The 25773-nt window shown below is 50.0% G+C and overlaps 1 protein-coding gene across 5 annotated transcripts in view; it reads left to right on the forward strand.

Annotated features, from left to right (window-relative positions):
- The window catches only part of UGGT1 (UDP-glucose glycoprotein glucosyltransferase 1), an 827334-nt gene that overhangs the window by 532761 nt on the left and 268800 nt on the right, over positions 1-25773 (forward strand). For all 5 annotated transcript variants that reach the window (XM_085634645.1, XM_085634646.1, XM_085634643.1 and 2 more), the window contains 3 exons: positions 11992-12150; positions 12542-12627; positions 23196-23280. In XM_085634645.1, coding sequence (XP_085490771.1) covers positions 11992-12150; positions 12542-12627; positions 23196-23280 — 330 coding nt within the window. The remainder of the gene's footprint in view (positions 1-11991; positions 12151-12541; positions 12628-23195; positions 23281-25773) is intronic.

The following is a 25773-nucleotide window of genomic DNA, read 5'->3' on the forward strand; positions in this document are numbered from 1 at the left end:
CACTCACTCACTCTCACTCACTCACTCACTCTCACTCACTCACTCACTCTCACTCACTCTCACTCACTCACTCTCACTCACTCTCACTCACTCACACTCACTCACTCTCACTCACTCACACTCACTCACTCACACTCACTCACTCTCACTCACTCACTCACTCTCACTCACTCTCACTCACACTCACTCACTCTCACTCACTCACACTCACTCACTCACTCACACTCACTCACACTCACTCACACTCACTCACACTCACTCACACACTCACACATCATTCATACGTCTTTAAATCAGTGTTTGGAAATGTTACATAAAACAGGTGTAGGAGGCACACCATACTGGTAGGCAGCATAGTTTATTAGTTTGGAGAAGCATCAACTCAGACTTTAAAACGTAACACCATGGTTGGGGATTCTCTTTAATATTCGGAATTGATGTCTTTCCTAATGAACACTTTTTCCAACATTAAGATAATGAAAGACTGGGGGGAAAAATCATAACGATCTAATTTATACCTTGTAGTTTGCATGCAGCTCTTTGATAAGTTAATAGCTCACTGTTCTATGTTAGGATTTTAACTTAGAAAATGCAAGTAATAAAAGGATCTCTCTGACTAAAACAATAACCCACTGACCTTTTTATATTATATGCACATTGTGATCTGCATGGAATGTGTTCCTTGCACCATACTTTACCTTGAATGAAAACCTTTCACCGGACAAACCGCTTATCTCGCTCTAAGTAGAACCTTTGTCACTGGATTTATCTTGACATTTTTATTTTTGCCTGAACATTGATAGAGGACAGGAACAGGGTAGCAGGTGCTTTTAAAACCATTATATGCTTGAAAACACAACGCCCCCACTGGAAGTCCGCGCCCGGTGTGGTCGCACCGGACATACCGCCCTGGAGCCAGCCCCGCAGTTCAGTGGGGAGCCAAACAAGACAGTAGCATTTCCCATTTTACGTTTTGTAGGAATTTTTGCAGTTTACTATAGGTACTGCAGCAAATAGTGCTGAACAAACCTACAGCAAATTTGGCATCAAGATGGACGTTAACTCAGATTAGGACCATTGTGGAATCCTGAAGTGCTTTGAACAGTTTATCACTGGAAGATTTACAGTTAGCTTGCAGCTTATTTGCAAGTCCAGATCCATTGCTGCAAGGACATTTAAAAAAAATATATATATATCGACCTGAACCCTGGAACATTTGTACTAAGTGAACTTTCAATGTGTGAAAAATCTGGAATCCTCCATGCAATCTGACTGCAAATGTAAAATTTAGTTGTGGCTGCCTTCAAGGATACAACTGATTAAGGCATCACAGAAAAAGCATTTGGAGAGTTGAAGGGACTGGGGGAAATCCCCTTCTCCAGAGATGCAAGCTTATCATAGAAGGGTAGATACTGCCCACACAATAAAAAAAATATATATATATATATTGTTGCATGAATCGCAGAACCATCTGCAGGATCCTTGTGACACCCCATGTATACCAGGACTTAAGACATTATCTTGAATCCCCAGAGTTAATTTGAGAACTGTGAATTTAGCAAATAAACAAAATAAACAATTATAGTAAGGCCTCTGCTGAAATGTACACAGAGGGCATTAAGGCAGGGAGTAAGGGTATGTACTTTTACCAGAGAAACAAAGGCTGTGCTATGTAGATTCTGGATGCACAGAGCTTGGGCACAGTTCACAGCTGAGTAAGTACTATGCATGATTGAATCTTACTTTGCTCTGGGGCTAAAGTATGTCATTAAAGAGATATTTGGTTGAAAATCGTTCGGTAAAGCAAAGTGCTCAGCAGAGGAAATAGCGTGTTTGTTATGAGAAAATGAAATGGAAATTGTCCTAAAAACCTTCCATTCAAGGAATGTAGGACTATTGTACACAACATTAAAACCCCTGAAATGAGTCTTCCGTGGTGTGGAACTGAAACATCTCTACCCTCAATGCACTGCTCATGACGTTATAACTAATATCACAGAAGACATCACAAATGGCATCGTCAATGACATCAAGAAAGCTGTTGTCTCTTGGAAACTGTTGTATTCAGTGCCGCATTTGACCAAAAGCCAGGCTCCATGCCCAGAATTTAAGCGACGTAGCCAGAGAATAAGTACAGTGAGCTGTACAACCAGAGCACACTGAGTAGGACCAAACAGTATGTCCAATGGGCTTTTGGCAACCTTTTCTGTACTTCAGTGCCTGACTGAAAGCCATGTCCAGTGCCTATCAGGAGTAGGGATGCCGAGTAGGCCTTTTTCGTGCCCTCTGTGCTAGTGCATTGCACAACGTTGCAATGGGTTGAAAAAAAGAGGCCTGCTACTGTGTGCAAATGGTACTTATCTGTGAGTTTTTGTGGTGCACTGCACCGCATCACTCATTGAGTCATGTTTGTGAAGCCAACTAATGAATGCCCTTCCTGGATGAGACATACTTATTAATAGCAGAATGAGTTGGTCAGACTGAAGAAAAAAAAAAAAAATCTGCTTATTTCTCTGATCACTCTTATTCGGAGTAGCTTTCCTCGTCTGGCTACTTTCTTGCGCTTCCATATGTCTGTGTGGACATTTTTATGCAGTTGGCTTGTCATCATTTCCATCGATTAAGCCAAAACAATGTGCTCTTGGTTTAAACCAGACACAGTGTGTTGGAGGGAGGCCCGCCGGGTAGTCGGGGAGACTATTCCGGCACCTTCCTACCGCAAAGTTATAGCCGAGCGCCGCCGAGAAGCCTCCTCGGGGAGGTCTTTCTCCTATGATCGTACTAGGCCCAGTAACACCACCACATAGGACTCAATAGTAGTTGCGAGATTAGATTCTTTATCGGCAGTAATACGTACAATATTTACAGAGGGATCGAGGGATCCTGTCAGAGTCTCAGTGTTCGTTCAAGAGGATAGGGTAGCGGGACAGTCTTAGTGCCAGCCAGGCACGGGAGGGCTCTGCGCCAGACCTTGGATGCTGGTCTCAGAGCGGCTCGGACGTGGAGAGCCGCGACGTCGTCTGCAGGGCTCGGATGGTAGTTCCGCTTAGGTCGAGCCGCGACGAGGTCAGCTGGGCTCTGGTGGTAAGGTTCAACAAGGTCGGGCCGCGACAGCGTCAGCAGGGCCCCAAAGGTTCGTGAAGGTCTTTAAGCACGGTGGAGCCGCGACGTCGTCAGCAGGGCTCAAGGGGTGGTTCAGGGTGAGTCTTCTTCGTAGGGTCAGCCGCGATCCGATCAGCAGGGCTCTCGACTCCAGGATACAACTACTGCCCTGTTGTCGGGTCGCCCCAGATATAGGACGAGAGCCCTTAGATGTCCGGACCCGTGCGCCCGGAGGGGGCGGAGAGGACGGGTAGGGGGCGGCCAGACGCCCAGCAGGAGAGGTGCCAGGCCCCAGAGAGCTGTGGGGTGATCACACCCAGGTGTGGAGAGACGGTAGGGGGTCCCATCGATACTGCCCTCCGCCGAGAGTGGGAAGGGCTCACGTGGTATCCCCCGAGCCAGGGGTTGGCGTCTCGATGTCGGGCCTCGCTGGGACCGAGGCCGGGTAGAGCAGGGTCATACAGGTGGTCACGTGGAGTGATGTGCAATCCAAGATGGAGGAGCCCCGATGTGCATGGGACCTCGTGCGGCTTAGCGCGGGGAAACAGGACCACGCCACGAGGCCGGCTCCCACACGCGTCCCCCCCCCAGCTGAAGGCAGGGAGAGTCACCCATCTTCTTGGGGGTTCTCCTCGCCGAGGCGGAAGAATCGGGACAGGCCGTCAGCATTGGCGTGGTCGTTGCCGGGCCGGTGTTCAACAGTGAAGTCCATCCCTTGTAGCGAGATGGACCAGCGTAACAGCTTGGGGTTCTCGCCCCGCATTTGCATGAGCCACCGCAAGGGCCGGTGGTCAGTCTGGACCCTGAAGTGGGTACCGAAAAGGTAGGGCCGGAGCTTCTTGAGAGCCCATACCACAGCGAAGGCCTCCCGCTCGATGGTGCTCCACCTCTGTTCTCGCAGCAGTCGGCGGCTGATAAAGGCCTCCGGTCGGTCGAGGCCCTTGGCGTCCAGCTGGGAGAGGACTGCCCCGACCCCGTACTCCGAGGCATCGGTCTGGACTACAAATTCCTTGCTGTAGTCGGGGGCCTGTAGCACAGGGGCAGCGCACATGGCTGCTTTGAGAGTATCAAACGCGGTCTGGCAGCGGGGCGTCCAGTGCACCGCCTTGGGTTGTTTCTTTGAGGTGAGTTCCGTAAGGGGGCCCACAATGCTGCCGTAATCCTTTATGAAGCGTCGGTAGTAGCCTGTGAGGCCCAGGAATGCCCGGACAGCGGTTTGGGTGGCGGGGGGCTCCCACGCCTGGATGGCGTCCACTTTTAACCGGAGGGGGGCCACCTGGCCACTCCCCACCTGATGGCCCAGATAGGTCACAGATCCTTGACCGATCTGGCACTTGCTGGCCTTAATTGTGAGGCCGGCTCTTTGGAGAGCAGCCAGGACTTCCCCAAGGTGTCCTAGGTGCGCGGCCCAGTGGTCGCTGAAGACAGCAATGTCATCGAGGTAGGCCGCGCTGAAGGCTTCGAGACCGGCCAGGACCTTATTTACCAGCCTCTGAAAGGTCGCTGGGGCGTTCTTCATGCCGAAGGGCATCACCCGGAAGTGGTAGTGGCCGTCGGGGGTAGAGAAAGCTGATCGTTCTTGTGCGCCGGGAGTGAGCTTGATCTGCCAGTACCCAGCAGTGAGATCAAAGGTGCTTAGGTAGCGGGCGGCCCCTAAGCGATCAATCAGCTCATCGGCTCGTGGCAAATGGTGGGCATCGGTCTTAGTAACTGCGTTCAGGCCCCGGTAGTCGACACAGAATCTGAGTTCGGGGGCCGTGCTGGGGGCGGCGGCCTTCGGCACCAAGACTACCGGGCTGGCCCACGGGCTGTCGGAAGGCTCGATGACTCCGAGGGCGAGCATCTTGGCGACCTCGGTTTATATGCAGGCCCGGACTCGGTCAGGCACAATATAAGCGCGGTGTCGTACAGGGGGGCTATCCCCCGTGTCCACGTCGTGGACGCACCAGGGGGTTACCCCGGGCGTGAGAGAAAAGAGGGCAGCGAAGGGTTGCAGTAGCTTCTGGCAATCATGGCGCTGTTCTGGTGTCAGGGTGGCGGAGAGGTGGACGCCCTCCAAGGAGCCGTCTTGGCTCGAGGACCCCAGGAGGTCTGGTAGGGGCTCGGAGTCACTTTTACCCCCATCGTCGGTAGCCAGTAGTAAGCTTAGTTCAGTTCGGGCAAAATGGGGCTTGAGCCGGTCGGCGTGCAGGACCCTGAGGGGGTTCCTCGGAGACTCCATATCGACCAGGTACGTGACGGGGCTCTTCCTTTCAACTATCTTGAAGGGCCCGGTCCACTTGTCCTGCAGGGCGCAGGGGTCCACGGGTGACATGACCCAGACTTGCTGGCCCGGCTCTAACTCGACGGCTGAGGCATTCTCGTCATACCAGCTTTTCATATCTTCTTGGCTGGCTTCAAGGTTGGCTTCTGCCAGGGCACGGAACTTTTGAGTCTGGTTCCGCAAGGTCAGGAGGTACCGGTAGACGTCGGGCGGGGCACTCTGGACGTTCGCCTCCCAACCCTCCTTGACCAGGCTGAGGGGCCCTCGGACGGGGTGCCCATACAACAGTTCGAAGGGGCTGAAGCCCAGGGACTTCTGTGGTACCTCCCGGTAGGCGAACAGGAGGCAGGGCAACAGGACATCCCATCTCTTCCAGGCCCTTGATCATCCCCTTCAGGGTTCGGTTGAACCGCTCGACCAGTCCGTTCCCCTGGGGGTGGTAAGGGGTGGTGAATTTATAGGTGACCCCACATTGTTGCCAGAGGGATCTCATGTACTTCGAGATAAAGTTCGTCCCCCTGTCGCTCACCACTTCTCGGGGGAACCCCACCCTGGAGAAGATGCCCATCAGGGCCCGGCCCACCACTGGAGCGGTCACAGTTCGGAGGGGAACAGCTTCTGGGTACCGGGTGGCGTGGTCGACCAGTACCAGGATGAAGCGGTGGCCCCGGGCGGTCCGGGGGTCGAGGGGCCCCACGATGTCTATCCCCACTCGTTCGAACGGGGTGTGGACGGCTGGAAATGGTTGCAGGGGGGCTTTCACGCGTCCCCCAGTCTTCCCGCTAGCTTGGCAGGTCGGGCAGGACCGGCAGTGCTGGTCCACGTCTCGTCTCATTCGGGGCCAATAGAAATGGGTCACGAGGCGGCTGTACGTCTTGTCCCGCCCGAGATGTCCGGCGAGGGGCACGTCATGTGCCAGGTTCAAGAGGAATCCTCGAAATCGGAGGGGGACCACCAGCACCCGGCTGGCCCCTAGTTCGGCGACTTTCTGCTCGCTATACAATAAGTCATTGTCCCAATAGACCCAGTGGGTTCCCGAGGGGTCCCCCGCAGCCTGGGCGGCCGCCTGCTGTCGGGCCCCCTCGAGGGACGGGCAGCCCTTCTGTTCTTGCTGGAATTGTTCACGGGTGGGGCCCCCGTCGTGGCGCCACTGGGCCAGCTCGGGGATCTCGCTGAGGGGAGCGGCCTCGTTGGAAGAAAGTTCGGAGGGGCCGGCCTCCTCGGCAGGTTCCTCCGGGCTGGAGGAGGTGGAGGGTTCGGGGCCCGCCGGTTTGTCGGGGGCCGGGGCCGCAGCTGGCTGGACGGTCATGGACCGAGTGGTGGCGCAGGCCCACTCGGGTAGTCCTAGCATCCCCAGATGCTCTCGGCGCTCCACCTGGGCCCAGGGGGAGCTCTCTAGGTCGTTCCCCAGGAGGCAGTCCACCGGGGCGTCGTCGCGGACAGTCACTTTTAGGGTGCCGGACACTCCTCCCCACTCGAAGGGGATTCGGGCCATCCGGCACATGCTCTCGGTGTTGTCGGCGGTCCGGACAGGGCAGAGGACATGTGGTAGGATCTGTTCGGGGGTCACCAGATGACAGCGGTCACACTGGCCCCAGTGTCCCGGAGGGCCTCGGCCCGTCGCCCATTGATGGTGACCCACTGTTGGTACTTCTGGGTGTTGCTTGGGATGGTGGCGCGGGGTACCATTTCTCGGGAGCCTAGGCATACAAGCGACATGGCGGCTGGTTCCCACTCGGGGGACCCGTCGTCGTGGTTCTCCTCCTCGTCCTCTCCCTCCCCCAGGGCTGCGGCGGCAATTTGTCGGGGAGGCGGCCCCGTGGTCCCGTTCCGTCGGTTCACGGGGCAAGCCGGGTCACTTGCATAATGGCCGGTCTGTTGGCATCCGAAGCAGGTTACTGTCGGTCGTGGTCCAGACCGGGTGATAGGGGTCCCTCTTTGGCCCTGGGTCGGGGAAGCGGGGTTGGTTGTTTGCCCTCGTGGCGGACTTCTGGGCGGTCCAGCTGGGAATTCTCGACTGCGGTGGGACCCCCCTCCTCCGCCGCGCTGGCGGGGAGGTCCCGTGGTGCTCCGTTGGTAGTCCCCCACGGGGTTCCGGGGGACCCGGGTGTTGACCCATCGGTCCGCTTCGGCGGCGAGCTTCCGGGGCTCGGTCAGTTTACTGTCCAGGAGGTGTTGCCTTAGTTCCACAAAGCAGTTGTTGGCGAGGTGCTCCCAGACAATGAGGTCGAATAGTTCGTTATATGAGGTGACCTTGCTCCCTTTGATCCATCCCTCCAACGCTCGGCTGAAGAAGTCCACGTATTCGACCCATGTGGTACCGGGGATCTTCTTGCAGTCCCGGAAGCATTGCCGGTACATCTCGGCCGACAGTCCGTAGCGTGTGAGTAGGGCTTCCTTCATGTGGTCGTACGAGGTCATCACTGCGTCGGGGAGTTGCAGCAGGGTATCCCGTCCCTCGCTGAGGAACCTCCCCCATAGGCCGGCGCCCCAATCCTTCCGGGGTACCCGATGGGAGGTCATGGCGACTTCGTACGCTCGGAACCATTGCTGGATGTCGTCATTTTTATAGTACTCCTTGACGACATCCTTGGGGATGTGAACCTTTGGCTCGGTCGGGGGCAGAGCGTCCCGGGCTCCGGGGTTGCTGGTCTCCCCAGCTTTAGCTTTTAGTTCAAGTTCTTTAAGGCTCCTCTCGTGCTCGAGGGTTAGCCGTCTCTCCTCTAGCTCCCGATGCCTTTTCTTCTCTTCGATTTCTGCTTGTAGTCATAGTTGCTCCAGGGCTATCTTTTTCTCCGCCAGTAGGAGCTCACCGTCCAGCCGGAGTCGGGCAAGATCCATTTCGTGTGTCCGGGCCCTTTCCCGTTCTCGTATCTCTTCGGGGGAAAGGCTGGTGTCTGGGATGGTTCGCTCCCCGTTTGTCGGGGCCGTGGTCGGCAGGTTTCCGTCCCGGGCCGAGGTCCCTTCGGCTCGGGGTGGAGGGGTCTCGGGTTCTGCCCAGGCTTTCAGGGCTTTCTGCATTTCCTCCATGGTGCCCAATCCTGTGGTTGGGATCCCTTTGTCTTTGCAGAATTGTTTGAGTTCCTTGTGGGTGTATTCCTCCAGTTTCTCCAACTGGAAGGTTGCGGCCATGGTTGCTTCTTGGCCATCCATGGTTCCCTTTTTCTCTTCTCGTCTGGTCAGGTAGTGGTTGCGTTACTTGCTTGTACGATTGCGTTTGCTCGGATCCCGCCGCTGGCCACCAAATGTTGGAGGGAGGCCCGCCGGGTAGTCGGGGAGACTATTCCGGCACCTTCCTACCGCAAAGTTATAGCCGAGCGCCGCCGAGAAGCCTCCTCGGGGAGGTCTTTCTCCTATGATCGTACTAGGCCCAGTAACACCACCACACAGGACTCAATAGTAGTTGCGAGATTAGATTCTTTATCGGCAGTAATACGTACAATATTTACAGAGGGATCGAGGGATCCTGTCAGAGTCTGTGTTCGTTCAAGAGGATAGGGTAGCGGGACAGTCTTAGTGCCAGCCAGGCACGGGAGGGCTCTGCGCCAGACCTTGGATGCTGGTCTCAGAGCGGCTCGGACGTGGAGAGCCGCGACGTCGTCTGCAGGGCTCGGATGGTAGTTCCGCTTAGGTCGAGCCGCGACGAGGTCAGCTGGGCTCTGGTGGTAAGGTTCAACAAGGTAGGGCCGCGACAGCGTCAGCAGGGCCCCAAAGGTTCGTGAAGGTCTTTAAGCACGGTGGAGCCGCTACGTCGTCAGCAGGGCTCAAGGGGTGGTTCAGGGTGAGTCTTCTTCGTAGGGTCAGCCGCGATCCGATCAGCAGGGCTCTCGACTCCAGGATACAACTACTGCCCTGTTGTCGGGTCGCCCCAGATATAGGACGAGAGCCCTTTGATGTCCGGACCCGTGCGCCCGGAGGGGGCGGAGAGGACGGGTAGGGGGCGGCCAGACGCCCAGCAGGAGAGGCGCCAGGCCCCAGAGAGCTGTGGGGTGATCACACCCAGGTGTGGAGAGACGGTAGGGGGTCCCATCGATACTGCCCTCCGCCGAGAGTGGGAAGGGCTCACGTGGTATCCCCCGAGCCAGGGGTTGGCGTCTCGATGTCGGGCCTCGCTGGGACCGAGGCCGGGTAGAGCAGGGTCATACAGGTGGTCAAGTGGAGTGACGTGCAATCCAAGATGGAGGAGCCCCGATGTGCATGGGACCTCGTGCGGCTTAGCGCGGGGAAACAGGACCACGCCACGAGGCCGGCTCCCACACAGTGCCTTTAACTTTCCGTATGCATATACTGTGAAAGATTCTGTCTGTTGTATGAAAGAAATTCTAGCACCATATTTCTATTTGTTTACAGAAGAAAAAACAAACCCAGTAGAATAAAAAGTTGATGTTTATAAAGAAAATATGAAAAAGTACCTAAAATACTATAATTGTTCAATTTTTTTCCAGCATTAGAAATGCAGTTTTGTTCTAATCACTGCCCTCTCCATGATGCATGAAATAGACGCAGTAAGATCCTGTTCACTTCGACTTTTGCCAGTGTGTCTTAGTATACTAATCACACTCACAACAGGGAATTTGGTTCAAAGCCTATCATTTCCAGGATTGTGACAAGGCAGGGACATTAAACAGAGTCAAATTCCTGGTCTGTGCAGCGGGTTCTGATACCTGCTTTGTGTAGTGGCAGTTATGTAGTCTGCTTAGGTTGGCTCTCGTTGATTGCTGTAACGTGAACCCTGATTGGTCAGGATAGACCAGATTCCCTATGATAGCCAGTGGTGTATTTAATATGACTTTGGCGAGGAGTTTAGTTTTGCAGTTTGATAATGATAGTGAACACTTGGATTTGCATTCTAGCCTTGTTTTATCTGCCTTGTGGATCATATTAAAGGCATTTTAAATTCTTAATATTTCCCTAGCACCTCTCGCAATGTCAGTAGCATTTGTTTTACCAATTATTTACCTTAATTCCATTGTTCTTGCCCCCCCCCTTATTCTAAATTCAAGACTATCTTGGTAAGGCATTATAGGCAAGGTGTTGGTACAGAAAGGTCCTCTGCAATGTGACGGACATGCATCCCTTCCCTGACTGGCCCCGTTGCATGTATATCTGGATCCCTGGTTCTGATTTTTAGTAATAGGCAAACATGGATAATGCATGTGCACCATGACCGAAGTCTGTTGCAAGGTAATGCAGTCTTGTTAGACCCAGAAGGGAGCACCAAGTTCTCCCCTCATAGTGGTACAGGGCTACTGCCCTTAACTGGAGCGAAGTGACGTGAAGTGGTGGCAGCATATCTGTATTGTGTTCAGAAGTGATCACTAGTGTGAACATGCTTTTTTCCTGTGTCACGGGAGTGATGCCTACCGGCCCACTTATCTAAAGTTCTGCTGCTGGGTACTTAGTTCACTCTTGGCCTACATAGTGTTGTTTGTAGCGCTGAACAGTGTGTGATACTAGTGTGTGCATACTGAAATATATGTGTGCCTGTGCATAGTACATGACATGAAGGCCTGTTGGTTCCATTTTGGAAGCCCAGGGCCTGAGAAGGCTAGTAGAAGTCAGAATTCCTACCCACAGACAGGAGATGTGAATTGCTGATGTTCCTGAGGGCTGACGTGGGAACAGACACAGAAGGAATGGGAGCAGAGCATTCTCTGTGCACATCAAACGTCCCTCATTCCAGGAAGAGATACTGGTCAGTGGGACCTGGGCTCATTGTCAGGCAGACGGTGGGCCTGGTAATGTTGGCACTGTAAGAACAGGTAGTCATGAAATAGAGAAAAACGTAGGCCTTTGAACCTTTCAGTCATATTTGTGTGCAAGACTGCGGAATAGTTCGTCCGACACCCATGTGGGCCATTTGGAGACTGAGGAGGACCGACGGGTCATCGGGGAAAGAGCGTGAGGTCGCAGACCCTCCGCATTGGGAAACCGGAGCCCGCAGACGCTCACACCAGCCTTTTCTGGCTTTAGGTCAGAAAAGATAGTTCTAGGCCAGTAGGTCTTTCGAGGGATATCACAAATTTAGTGCGTAGCTCTGCGGAAGTTGATTCTTTAGGCATGTGACAGTTGCCTTTGGTTTAAAATAGGAAATAACCAGCCTCACTGCAATGGGATGGAGGGACTTTGGGATACTGCCCAGGTCGATGTTAGCAAGCCAGCTGTTGAGAGACTGGTTATTAGTGTGTTGCCTATATGCTTTGAGTGCTTATATTAAAATACTTTTTTTTTGTATTAAAGCAAGTATTTGTCTGGGCAAGGACCTTATTGAGGTTACTGTTTGAACTTTGGGTCTTGCACCTGCATATGCCGGATACCTACCTCCACTTCGAAGATCCTTGGACTGCACGATCCATGTGCCCACCTAGAGTCAAGTGGCCCAGTTACTTAGGGGCAATAGTAGGTCAGGTCCTGGGAGAGCAGTAGTTAAAGACCACAATGCCTATGGTTGGTCCAGTAATCCCTGCTTGCCACATAGCCTTCTGAAAGGGCTTCTGACACAAGGGCCCTCTATCTAACATTTCAGGCTACGCATACCTTTGTTTGTATCCTGTGTAGCTATCTTTTTTTAATACTGCAGTGTGCTGTCCTGTAAATTGTTTTTGCTTTCCTGTGACCGTTTGTAGGTGGACAGTATTGTGGCGGCAGAATATGAGCTGGAGTATCTACTGCTGGAAGGGCACTGTTATGACATCACCACAGGGCAACCTCCTCGGGGGCTTCAGTTTACACTTGGAACATCAAGGAACCCAGTTATTGTTGATACCATTGTCATGGCCAACTTGGTAAGTCGACATTCCTTTTTTCATGTCTCTTGGCATAACCGCCTCTGTAGGACTTAAACGTTTAAGAAAATATCTTTAGCTGTCCTGGAATTGAGAAACTAAATTGGAGAAGTCAATTATCATTGTCTAGCACATGCTTTCATGACCTATTGCAATTGAAACAAAAGCATATTTTTGCTAGAAAGGTGTCTCTCATAGAACATGACACCTTACTGTTTAGAGGTAACCCCCGGTCTTTCTTTCTGTTACATAGATAGTGAAGGTCCTTCTGTCTAATTCTGTAAATTAGTAATCTCCATAAACATACTTGGGATGTTAATATTTAAATCTTAGCTCTTTAAAATTGAATTATTTCAAAGTTATCTCTGTCTTTACCCTCCTTCCTGCATAGGGTTATTTCCAGTTGAAAGCAAATCCTGGAGCCTCAATACTTCGACTCCGAAAGGGGAGGTCCGAAGATATATACAGAATTTACAGGTAAATTGATAGTAGTAGTCATTTACAGAAACATTTGATGTTGATTTATTTCATTGTATCCACATTTACATAGCACCTTTAGCCATTAATATGGCACCATTGCACTTTCTTAAACTGGACTCTCATACTATGGTTTGGGTTTTCGACCAATCAATTGCTTCTAGTTGTTTGCCTGTGGTTATTAGAGATTTGTGTGGTAAAAATCTAGCTTAAAATGATTTGTGTTGGTAATTGTGGAAGTAAAATGAGCTTGCTTCATGTAAAAGACTCATCAGTGTTATTTTAATTGATGGATGTGTCAATGTGTTTGCCATTTTGTTGTTGAAGAAGGTGGTCGGTTGTCCGTTGTCCAACCTAAGCAACAGTTGTCTAGACAAGACAACCCCAGCCAGATACAGTAATGACCCTGTATTGTTAGTGGGGGTGAGAGGTAAGGACAGTTAAGGTAGCAGCACCTTGCCAAATAAGTGACTTCGAACAGTGAACATTAGTGTCAGGGTTTTGTCCAACATGTTGAACAGATTATAGGAGCAAATTAAACAATATTATGCAGTAGTTATGAATTGGCAAAAAGGTAAATTTAAAAGAGAACTCCCACTCAATATTTCTACAATGTGTGAACCTACACTTGCTTCCTCACCATGTTACATTTACCATGTTTCCTTGACCAGTTTCAATTGCAGTCCCTTTTACCTTGCTGACTCCCCTCCGTGGAAGAGGACTTTTCTTAAATTTAGATATATTATTTTTCCAAATATTTCGTCTAGGCATTTGGGTACCAGACTTAAATGCAGACCTTTTTATTGACTCTGGATAACAATGTGAAGGCCCCACAGATGGGTTATCTTGTCTCAATACCACCCTCAACAGGATTAGATCATCCTTTGTGCCATCAGGCTTTCCCAGGACGTTTGATTTTGGCTAAATACTTACCTTTTGAAGGTTGTACTGTATAGGTAAACATGCCAGAAAGGGAGCCTATCTAATATGTATGTACCTTGAAATATATGTAACATACTCATATTACTGTCTCTTAAAACCGGCAATCATGGTCGATCTATTTATTCAAATATAGTGGAAATCCCATGTGTCACACTTCATGCAAGCACACTTCCGTCTGATAGAGCCAATGAGATTCAAGAAAAGGCTTTAATTTGTAGGTACGGTGTCCTTCAGTAGAATATTGAAGTGGACTCTAGTTTCAAGCACATCTTTGATTCATGCTTGGAAAGAGGCGTGGTACTCTTAACTGTCTTAAGGAGACAATGAAGGTATATATTGTTTTAATTTTTACTCTCAGAATTTTTAAGCCTTTTCAATTTAAACAAGCATTGCCATAGCCAATAGGTCTCGCCTTTTTGTATTATGTTTTTGTTTTTAAAACATTTAAAGAAACGGCATTGTTATTTACAATGTCAATAGCTTAATCACTCTCAAATGCGAGACTTATTGCATTTGCACCCACACACAGAGCCACACATACAAATAGAGCCACCCACACACACACAGCCACCCACAGAGAGCCACTCACATAGAGCAACCCACACACAAATAGAGCCACCCACAGAGCTACCTACACACACACACAGAGTTATTAAAAGGTGTTTATGATGGCGTGACAATCGTCTGCTCTAAATACACAAACACAACTGGTATAGCCATTTGCCGCAAAGCACGGATACACATTAGGGTTTTTATTATCTTTAATAAAGTTTTATTTTCTTACAGCCTCACAAGCCTGCACAAGAAAGACACACAAACTTCAACAAACACACATTTCTGCATACGAGTGCACCTTCGTTGGCATAAGGAACCGCGCTCCATGCTTAAACGCATTCTATATCCCAAATAATCCTAACACAATAGTTAACACAACCACAACGCATGCGTGCATTTTGCAGCACACATAACGGCATAACACTGACACCACTCACACTGGTAAATGTGAACCGGTGGTTGCAGGTGGCACTCACCGGCACTCCTTTTTTATTTTTTGCTCAGCTTTTTACTCTTGTATAGTGCATGCTTTGAAACAAGTCGCCTCCAGGTGTTTATAACAGCAACAATTAAGAGATCCAGAGTTGAGGCTGAAAGCAATGAGAGTTTCTCGCAGTGCCTGTCAGTAGGCCAAAAAGGTGATCTGTGGCCGCGGGGAAGTTTCACTCTACGCTGACGTGCAGCAGGGAAGGGCTAAATACGACAGGCTTACTACACCTACAAAGTCTGAATGCCATGCGTGGCAGGAGCACGTCGAAGTGGGTATCTGTAGGCACAAAATGACACTGTTGATAGGAACATTACGAGTAAACAAGGCTTGGGGAGTAAGTGTCGTATTTTTCATTGTCGGCAAGTTCCATACATGTTTATTTCAGTGTAGCCCTAACAAATACACAATCTTACACATATACACACACAGGCGCTGAAAAGACACATTTATTCACGCGATGCCTTAAAAACACACTCGTATATAAAGACTAGCGCAGACACAAACAAAAATTGCATTTTGGCTGTGCTAACGCAGGCACGCATATAGGTAACTACACACATATAGAAAATAAAGACACACACACATCCTTTCAAACACACTAATCTGCATTGATGATTGCGGCGCACATAGAAATAAACACAACGCATTCACTCGGGCAAACACACAAATGAATAGGCACACACACCACAGACATGCACACCCGCGTGTGAATAGGCACATACAACACGCACACGAATACGCACAGACGCATATACACACATCCTTACGAACACATTAATATGCATAGATGAATGCCCACACTCTGGAAACTCATACGAATGAAGAGACGCACACAAACACGCACCCGCGAGTGAATAGGCGCACACACGCACACAGACATGAATAGGCATGAACACATACACACACATCCGTACAAACACACTAATCTGTATAGATGAGTGCCCACACAGACACAATGCAAACACACACGAAGAGGCGCACACACACACACACACACACACGAATGAAGAGGCACACACAAACACGGATACGCGAGTAAATAGGCACACACACCAACACAGACATGAATAGGCACGAACACATACACCCATCTGTACAAACACACTAATATGTATAGATTAGTGCCCACACACAAACACAATGCACACTCTGGCAAACACACACAAAGAGGCGCACAAACACGTACAGGCGAGTGAATAGGCGCGCACACCACACAAACACACAGCCCACAGACATGAAGAGACACAAACGCACGCTTAGACATCTAGCTGTAAAGATAGAACCAGCTCTCTTCCGGGCAGGACTGCCCCAAAAGCGGAGGATGTGGTAAAATTGACCCCTGTGCAAACCATGTCTCAGCTTTAGCTCTTAGAACGTGGCCGGGCGCTGCGTGGTGAGCTGCACGTGGTATTAAAAGTGAATGCTGGCTACACACACACACTGATAAGACCCGTCCAGGCCGCCTACCAAATGTTGTGCTTTCCAGTCTTATATTTACCTTCGTAATGTTTCCTTTGGAGGGAGGGTGTGTGTGAGGGTGTGTACGTGTGTGCGTGTGTGCGTGTGTGTGTGTGTGTGTGTGTGTGTGTGTGTGTGTGTGTGTGTGTGTATGCGGCGGCGGCATGGTCTGTTTGGCAGTTTTTGACACGCTCCTACAGAGTATACAGAGTAGGAAAGTGGACGCACAAGTTGATCAATAAAAATGCAAGTTCTCCAGACAATGCACACCATAAAAGCTGGGAAGACATTTATGGGCGACTGCGTTATCAACACACAGATCTGTTCTATGAAAGGAAAAGCCCATTCATAACGTCTATTTGTATTACGACTATTAATTATTCAAGCGCCTTCCTCCCTCCCCTTTTAATATTTAATTCGGCTGCACCCCCATTAAGTCAGACGTGTCTTTAACATGCAGTGCTTACTCAGAGATTAAGGAAGCGCTGCCTTTAAAAGTCCACTCACTTCATTTATATGAAGCAGAGGTCGGGGAAGCGGTCCACAAATCTGAGGCTAGTGCTTTCACAAGGCCTGGGCCCTTCCTGGCCCTGCGCCCTGGATTCTTTCCGTTGTGTTTCATTCAAAAATGTGCCTGCTGTCTCGGGTGTCACCAGAACTCGGTTTCAGCGACCCGACCTGCAAGCCCCTTCAAACACTGCACCTTTCACTGGCAAATCCCGGCACGCCCCACGACTCCGGTGTGCTCCGGGGCTCGCGGCTGATGTACGAGGCGCCTAGCAAAGACTGCGGTATGAATTAAAGCGCTGCCCTTGCAGCTTATTTACAAAGCACTCTGTCTCCGGGGCTCGCGGCTGATGTACGAGGCGCCTAGCAATGACTGCGGTATGAATTAAAGCGCTGCCCTTGCAGCTTATTTACAAAGCACTCGGTAGGAGTGAGTTGAGTTAAGGTGTGACTGGCGACCTGCGTGCACAGCCTGAGAGGACAGGGGGAGGAGACCAGAGCAGCAGCCGGACACGGGAGCACCGAGGGAGCCGAGAGCAGGGGCAGAGGACGAGCACGAGCACACCACCGCCTTTCTCCGAGGTTAAGCAGAAATGCCTCGGAGAAACGCAGCGGCGTTTTCGGATTGGGGGGTGTGTTTTTCTTTCTCTCCTCTTCCCATTGGCTGGAATGTTTACATTCCAGAGGAGAGAGAGAAAGTAAAAAAACACGCCCCTGAATCCGAAAAAGACGGGGCTTAAACGGACAGACGCCCCTCTCCTCCAATGACTGGCCTCCGTTTAGGAAGCCAGCCAATGGAGAAGAGGGGCGGGTTCAAACCCCGTACTAAAAAACATTTAAAACTCGCGAGCGAGACTGCGCAAGCGCAGCCTTCGCTAGCCGAGACCTAAAAAGCGTAACTAGAAATTCTTCCCAAGAGGCCAGATCTGTGCATTTCATGCCATGGCTTACATACAATATAAGAACTGAAGTCCTGTGCCTCGTCACCACGCAGGCCCCCTTCAGGGCACGTAGGCCTCTGTGAGCTTTGTGCCAGTGCGTCTAGACACCACACAATCACCCCCCCACTTCACAACACTGCCTTGTGCACTCTCACTGTGCGAGACACCGACCCCTTCATCTCTCCGATTCCCCATGTGCACGTCACGACCTTCCTCTTAATCACTGTCTGCCCACCCTTGTCTTTCTGCTTATACTTCCTTGTGTGAGCGCCCCTTCACCGCGCCCTCTCTCACACCCCACTCCGTCTTTCTCTCTCCTCACCTGTAAATAAAGCATTTTATTTTCGTTTGCCGTACCTCCTTCTCAAACGTTGTTGTAGAATCACATTTAAATGTATATACGCATCCATCGCTCTGCACGATCAGCCGCGAGGCCAAGGATTGGATGAGCAAGTCGAGACAGGCTGTACACCTCTGTGTCCCACTGGCAGGCACTCGCACTGCCTTCAGCACCAGCCCAGAGCTCTGTCGTGATCCATTATAACCACCCCCCAACACACATCCAGAACAAGAGCTCACCCAGAGTCCTAGCGGAGACTACGTTCAGTGTGCATCGTACAAGAGTCACATGTGGTATGGAGACAGCTAGAAAAAATTAATGTTTTGAAGGAATAAAATTTCAAATAAAACATGACATGAAATCTGGCGCTGACACGGTTTGAAGAGTTTTACATTCATTCTTGTGAAGTCGATCATAAAGTTTAGGACAATAATAAAGTCACTTGTTCATGGCTGCTGGGTCTGAGCTCTGGCAGGATCCGGCCCAACTTAAAGCCCCACTCTCACTCAAGCCTGCCCTCTTACTTTACATCTCCCTCAGTCCCACTTTGCTGCCCTGCCCCACCTTGATATCACACTCTGTGCCTCTCACACCTACCGTGCCTCTCGGCGCTTTACCAGTGAAGTGCAGCAGCAGCAGCAGCTGCCGAGGGTCAAGGGCTCTGTCCTGTAAGTGCGCAGAGCCGGGCAGACGCCGCACACTCCGGGCAGCGGGAGGCGGAGAGCGGAGTCTGAGGAAGGCAGGCTGCGGGGACGAAGCCGAGCACCGCGGGTGGCTCTCACCGGTCTGTAACCTGGGGCCGGCGCAGCTCCGCCGTGACCGGAGCTGCAACGTCAACAAGTAAACATGGAGCACAGGCGAGCCTGACAATGAGAGAAGGGGCAGGGCCAGCTGCAGCCCCCGGGGCCCGACACCCACCGCAGAGTACTTATGGGGGGGCGCTAGAGGTCACGTGCCAGACTCACTGAGTGAGGAGCGGGGTCATACCAGCCACAGCACTGTGCTTTTGTGGGGCAGCTAGGGCTGAAGCGCTGGACTCACTGAGGAGCAGCGTCAAACTAGCCACAGCACTGTGCTTCAGTGGGGCTGAAGCGCTGGACTCACTGAGGAGTACAGGGCAGGACTAGCCACAGCCCTATGGCCCCCACAACCACAGCACAGTGCTTCGGGGGATAAGGGGGGGCAGCTAGAGATCCAGTGCTGCACTCACTGAGGAGCAGGGTCAACCAGCCACAGCACTGTACTTCTGAGGGGCAGCTAGGGCTGACGCGCCGGACTCACTGAGGAGCAGGGCAGGACTAGCCACAGCCCGTGGCCCCCACAGCACGGTGCTAAGGGGGGGGGGCAGCTAGATATCAAGTGCTGGACTCACTGAGGAGCAGGGCTGAGCCAGCAGAAGCTCCGGTGTCTTAGCACCACATCACTGTGCTTCGGGGAGGAGGGGGGCAGCTAGCGCTAAGGTGCTGGACTCACTGAGGAGCAGGGCAGGCTCAGCCGCAGTCTTGGGGCCCTAGAGCCACAGCTCAGTTGGAGAGTTTGAATTGCGTGTGTCTGTTTGTCCGTAGCAAAGTAGCCAGCCAAACTGACACGCACGATTCATACTGAAGGGGCCACTGTCACTGTTGCAGGCAGCAGCATCGAGGCACTGGCCCAGCCCTGCCCTCCTGTTCGGCACAAAGCTGGAAAAATAACATGTTAATAAAATCCTTTCATTACCATTTTATTTTTCCAGCTTTCTGCACAGTAGTTTGGGGGAGGTGGTGCTCCTCCCTTCTATAGAGGAACCGCCGCCGGTTATGTGTTCTGCCAGGGTCAAAGTTTAACATACCAAACAACAAATGTTGTAAATTAGCGCCAAGAAGCCAGTTTTGGTGATTGTTTTGTTTTATAAATACATACTTGATGGATTAACATACGCATTTTGTAATTTACCCTCTCTGCCACTGGGTACAGCAGAATGTAAACACCCGAAGCCTAAATAGACAGGGCAGGCTGCAGGTGCCACTCATGGTGGTCACATGGCTGCCATCTGTATTGAACATACTTGTCAAACTCCAATCCTCGCATTATCTATCTGATCAGGCACAACCCAGTTAAAACTTATTCGGAGGGCGTCATCCTCCAAATGAAAATAAACGGGAATCTATACAGCACTTATTTTGTAAAGAACAAGTGCTTGTACCTGGGGCTCTGCTCAGGAGCCCACTGTCGGTGCCAGTGTGCCAAATACCAAGTCTGCCTAGCCTTGGGCCTAGTGCTTAATTTGACCAGGTGGTTTCCGGTGCTTAGGACCTGCATTGAATCATCAACACCGGCGCTTTTCATAAGCACAAGTTAAGGATACATTAATTTGTGGGAGATTAAGTGATTTGACCAAAATAAACAGGATGTTGAGCCCACGCCAGACTCCAACCTGGAGAAGCTCCGAAGTCGGCAGCTCTGCCCTTTAAGACATGGCCATTGGTAGCTGGTTCTGTTTTAGACGGCGCTAACAGGAGAAATGATCTGGTGCAAGCTGCCTGCTGAAAAGAGCCCCGGCACATATGTTTTTTTGATAAATTAACCACTGCTAGGTTAAAACACCCATAATCCACTACAAGCAACTCCCTGCTCCTTTCTATCACTCCTATAGGTTTCTGCTCCCTCCCTTTTATAACGGCGTTTCCATCTTCCTTCTATTCTGTCCTTCCGCTTTGTATGATTTTCGCTCTCTTGCCGGTCCTCAAAATGCAACCACCAGCTCAAAGGAAGCACCGAGTTACAGGAGCCGGGACTATGGATCCTAGCCTCAGAGAGGGCGATGCAGTCTCAGCTGGTCCTCGGGTCTGAGTCACTGACCCCTCCCCGCCTCAGCACCCAGAGCAGGTTTCTCTTACCCGAGAAACGAAACTCAACGCGCCGCAGTTTAGTTTTCAGAGCCGGGCTCCCTCCGGGGGCGAGGCGGGGAGGGACTGTCCTGATAGGTTGCTGTCTCTGTGCGTAGCCCTGGTACAGAGAACTTATGCAAATTACACACTGCTGTCACTCCCTCACGTGCTTATCAATATATGACCTTTGATCTCTGGTGACGTCAGGAAGCATTACTGCTAAAATAGGTAAGCATTGCCAAAATTAACGTAGAATCATAAAATAGCATATATACCCGATCACACAAAGGTTGGATACAGAACGAAACAAGCGCGTGTGCCTCGCACGGCAGCAGGGGGAGGGGAGAGAGGAGGGGGCTTGCGCGATTCCCTTGCGGGAGCGTGCGGCAAGGCTCGTTAATTGCTACCATATGGCGCCAGCTGCTCGCTCCCGCAAGTGAATCTTCAGGCGTGCACGCGTTGCCATTGGAAGCAATGCAACGCGTGCACGTTTTTGCAGGGAAAGCTGTGCAGATGACTAAAGGTCTCTATCCTATGCAGCGCATGCGCGCTGTGTAGGCGAGACCTAAAAAGGAGAGGGGGTAAAACGTGTCTGGAGTTATTGTTCAAAAGTACATAGTATGAGAATACTATGTACTTTTGAACAATAACTCCATCTCCTCTGCAAAAAAAGGAGAGAGAAGGATGAGCAGTACAATAGGGCAAAGAAATTTTACGTTCATTAAAATACAGACAATCTTTGATGTCTGCTTCTTTCTCTATTGCAACAGTGCTCACCCATCCTTCAGAAGCACTGGCCTTCTTTGGTGTACATTTTTTGTTATGGGAATGACCCCATCTTAGTAAATGGATGTACACACTTGCTCAGAGTTCCAGGCTGCATTGAAACTGGTATCCTAACTGGATTCTGTAACCATTCTGATCTCAAACGTGCTGTGGCCTAGGCATGTCCATGGCAACATGAGCACCAGAACCTGTTCTGTGACCATGAGGGTCATACCGAGCATGCCTTCATAGTTGTCGTAGGACTGCTGCCCAAGCCATGAGCTACTCACATAAAGTGGTGGTGGAACTGTACCAATTTGTGTTAATCTTTATTTATGACCAGAACTTTTTTATGTGTCGGAGCATCTGCTTTATTGCAAACCCAACACCTAGACACTGACATTCTTGTGCTTGCTGAGTGCGTAAATGTGGAATGGAAGTGCAGCACATGGAAGTTAGTAGGGGTCTGTGTGGGATGAGTGTCTCAGTGCCTGGACTCGAGAAATCTATTTTGGGTAGGTTCTGGTTTTGCTTTTTAACCTGAGATCTGCACTTTCTGGTGGAGGGGCAAAAAAATTATATAGCGCGTAGAAGACTGCCTGACTGCTGAGAGAGTAAAGGAGAGTACCTGGCTGTAAAAGAGGAGAGACTATCCAGCAGGAGCAGCAGAGCACATTACCAGTGTGCTGAGCACCCTGAAGAAGCAAACTGTCCGTGGAAGAGAAGCCAGGAGCGACCTGAATTCTGTGTGGTCTCCAGGACTCCCCGAGTGGTTCTAGTTGTGACCTGCACCAAGCTATTCAAGTGAAAAGCAACATTGTGCCACATAGTGCTGAAAAGACTGGTGCTGTCCTGCCAGGGACTGCTGACATTAGAGCTCCTTGGGAAGAGAGAGGTCAGCAAAGAGGTTGGGCGTGTTTTACTGGTCATCATAGTTGAGATTCCAACCTTGTAATTGTGCCTTTGTTGAGTTGAGGGATATTTGGTTTTGCTGTGAGATAAAAGTACTTCCTTTATAACTACAAATAAACATTATACTGACCTTACAGTATTGTCTGTTGGTTGCGTGTTGAGTTCTGAGCTTTTGACCGCTGTGACAGTCCAGTTCGGAACAGGTTTTTTTTGGCCTAGGTTTCAGACCCACAGTATGACTGGCACCAGGCCACCTGAAGCAAACAACCACAACTATCACAGTTGTGGCCCAGTAGCTTCTGTCTGCCCTGTGGCCTCCCCAGATGGCATCGGACAACGTTTAAAGAATAAATCATAGGAATGGAGTTTGTCTTGAGCGTATTTGGGGTAGGATGCAAAGCAACACTCCTGTGTAGTTCCTTTTCAGCGTGGCAGCATCTTTTCATTAAACATTTATTGGTCCTACCTGCTACTGCAGTCTTTATAGCTGGGAAAGGCGGGAACACAAAAGGGCTAGAGTATCACAATCATCAGTGTTGTAATTTAAATAGCTGGTCGTAGTTTATACCTTTGTATAAATCTGTATCCTTTTCTTTTGACGCAAAATATTTTATAACAGTAAAAGATCAATTTGTTTGCAGAAGTAATGAAAGATTGCAGGAGTTGCATCCAATTAAAGTGCTTCTTCTACAGTATGTCTGTTAGGGAAGAATGTGAATTTTACTGATACACATATATTGTTTAAATTTATTTTTTTTGAGGCATGATTACCTTTTTCTCATCCTTTATAGCCATGAAGGCACCGACTCAGTGCCCGACTCGGATGATGTCATTGTTGTGATCAATAACCTGAAGAGTAAAATCATTAAAGTGAAGGTAAGTGATTACGTTGGTTCAAATCCCATTTCAGATGCTTCAGTGTGTATCGAGTTTGTTGTCTAGGGGGTACAGCTATAGAGCCTTTCATTCAAAGTGAGGTACAATAGGCAGTTTATCATTGATGTCATCTCGAATGCATATCTTTTGAGTCTGCTTTCAGTAGTTGGCATGGCATTTATGCAGGGGTTTATTTCAGTAATTCATATATTTGTAGCATGTGTTGGCCATAGATGCATGTGCTTAGCATAATCCTGCCATCTATTGTTGGACTCTGATGTTGCAAGTGGTTTTTCATTTAAAAGTCTTTCGAGTCACAAGGTATAGCAACTCCTCCTATAGTCTGTATTGAGCATAGTCATTGGCTCCTTTGTTAGATTGTTTTCCTCCACCACTGGCTTTAGACTTTTTTTTCGGAACTCTGGTATCGAAGCTTCGACACGGTTTCACCTAATGTTCGGTGACTGCTGTACATCACCCATCAACGAAAACACATAGAAGGAACAGTCAATCACTGAATTCAGATTTTTTGACCAATCCTGCCTTGGGCCTATCTCAGCCTTGGCTTCAACAATTCTTCATCGACTACCCTCACTCGATGCATGTGGAGTGATGGGAAAAAATGCCTTTCAGCTTTTGCTGAAGTGCCTCGTGAAGTGCTCCAGGCAAGATCACCATCCAGTGTGCAACCTCTGTCTGCCTCTGGACCACGAGGAAACATAGTTTGAAACCTGCGGGCCTTTCAGTCAATGAAGACTCTACGACATTGACGGTAGAGGCGGTGGACCTACACCAAGATGCAGGCACAGCGGCGGAAGGCTCCCCTGATGTCTTTGAAAACCAACAAGCGCAACCCCAAGAAGAAATGGGCCTTGAGACTGAGGTTCAACACGACGGTGACAAAGATGTGGATGCCCCTGGTGCCCCATTGGATGTCCCTATCGTTCTTGCTTGCAGCAGAGAGGGGTCAGACTCCAAACAAGAAATGAAAGAAGTCCAAGATATTACTTCAATGGGGCACATGAGTACAGTGGCAAAAGCCTCAGAGACACATAACCAAGTGAAAGCTAAAGGGCAAACGCAGGCTCATGGAAACGCCCTGCCCTTTGGCCATGGAGGAGTCCGGCATAAGGCAAAGGAGCAGACAACCGTCCCTCCACCCAGACAAGCCTCCAAGGCAGCCAAAAAGACTAAGGCACTGACTTCTTCGAAGCCAATTTCGACTCTGATGCCAAAGAATCCTTCAGAACCAAAAACGGAGCTAGAAAAACCCACAACACCTTCAGAACCTATCCTGCTGGCGAAAAACACTGTCTGCTCCAAAGCCACAGTCTGCGTCAAACGCCATCAGACTCAGTTGCCATCAGCTCAAAGAAAAGCCATCGACAACAAAGACTTTGTCCACTCCGAATACAGTACCAGCATCAAAAACACCTAAGAATGCGAAGGCCCACACAGACACTAAAAACAGCCTGTAGAGCCCATTCTTGCAAACTTCAAGAACAGCTTGATGCCAGGTAGAACATACAAGTCATAAAACCAGATACCGGCAGGGTGGGGACCAAGCTATCACTACCACCTACACACACATTGCCTAAACGAAAGAAGAAGACTTTTGAGGATGAGACTGTGGTGCCTCAACCGCACAAGCGCCCGCATAAAAAAACACAAGCATAAGGGCACCAGCCCCATTAATTTCCCATCAGACGCCCCACCTCTTCTTCCACCTATTCATCCAGTACTACTTCTTCTTACTCCTCCTACTCTTCCGGCAATGCCATCCACAACTCCTCAGGGGTGTGGAATTTTATAAAATATCTACTTGTCCATGGGGCAGTTTGCTTCATAAATCTACTTGGAACAAAATCCACTTGTTCCTTTAGTGCCATGTAATGCGGTGACAAATTATGGCAGCAATCTCATTATATAAGAGCTCCGGAATATCCTCTCTGATTAAGCCAGGGCTCCTTCCATAGTAGGGTTTGAATACTAGCAATTCCCTTATGTTGCCACGTTTCAGCAGATCTACATACTAGCGTTGAAGGTAAGCATTAGTTTCAGGGTTGGAATGCCCTTTTGAGTCTGTGCAAACCTACTAATTTGCACATTTTAAGGGTTTTTACCAACTCTTATCTAATCTTTTCCCATACTGAGAAAGGTTCGAAATTTACTCCTGACAATGGCAGCCATAAAACTTCTTGCAAGGACATGAGTGCACTTTTGAGACTTTATTTAATAATTGGGCCCCTGATTAGGTCTGGCGTTAACCATGACATTTTGTGTTAATTAAAATTCTGTCTCTCTCTCTCTGTCGGCTAGCTTCACTGTGAGTGACAGCATTCTGTTCTTTCACAAGGAGCATAATCGACACATAGTCGTTTTGTCCAGTGCCAGGAACTACTGTTACAATGTGTGCTTTTTGAGACCAAAACAATTTTTGCTTTTGCCAATGTTTGTTATAATGAGGGCCCGGTAGCTCCCACACCAATAAGG

The sequence above is a fragment of the Triturus cristatus genome, chromosome 11 (genome assembly GCF_964204655.1).
Source record: "Triturus cristatus chromosome 11, aTriCri1.1, whole genome shotgun sequence".
NCBI classification, from domain to species: Eukaryota; Metazoa; Chordata; class Amphibia; order Caudata; family Salamandridae; genus Triturus; species Triturus cristatus.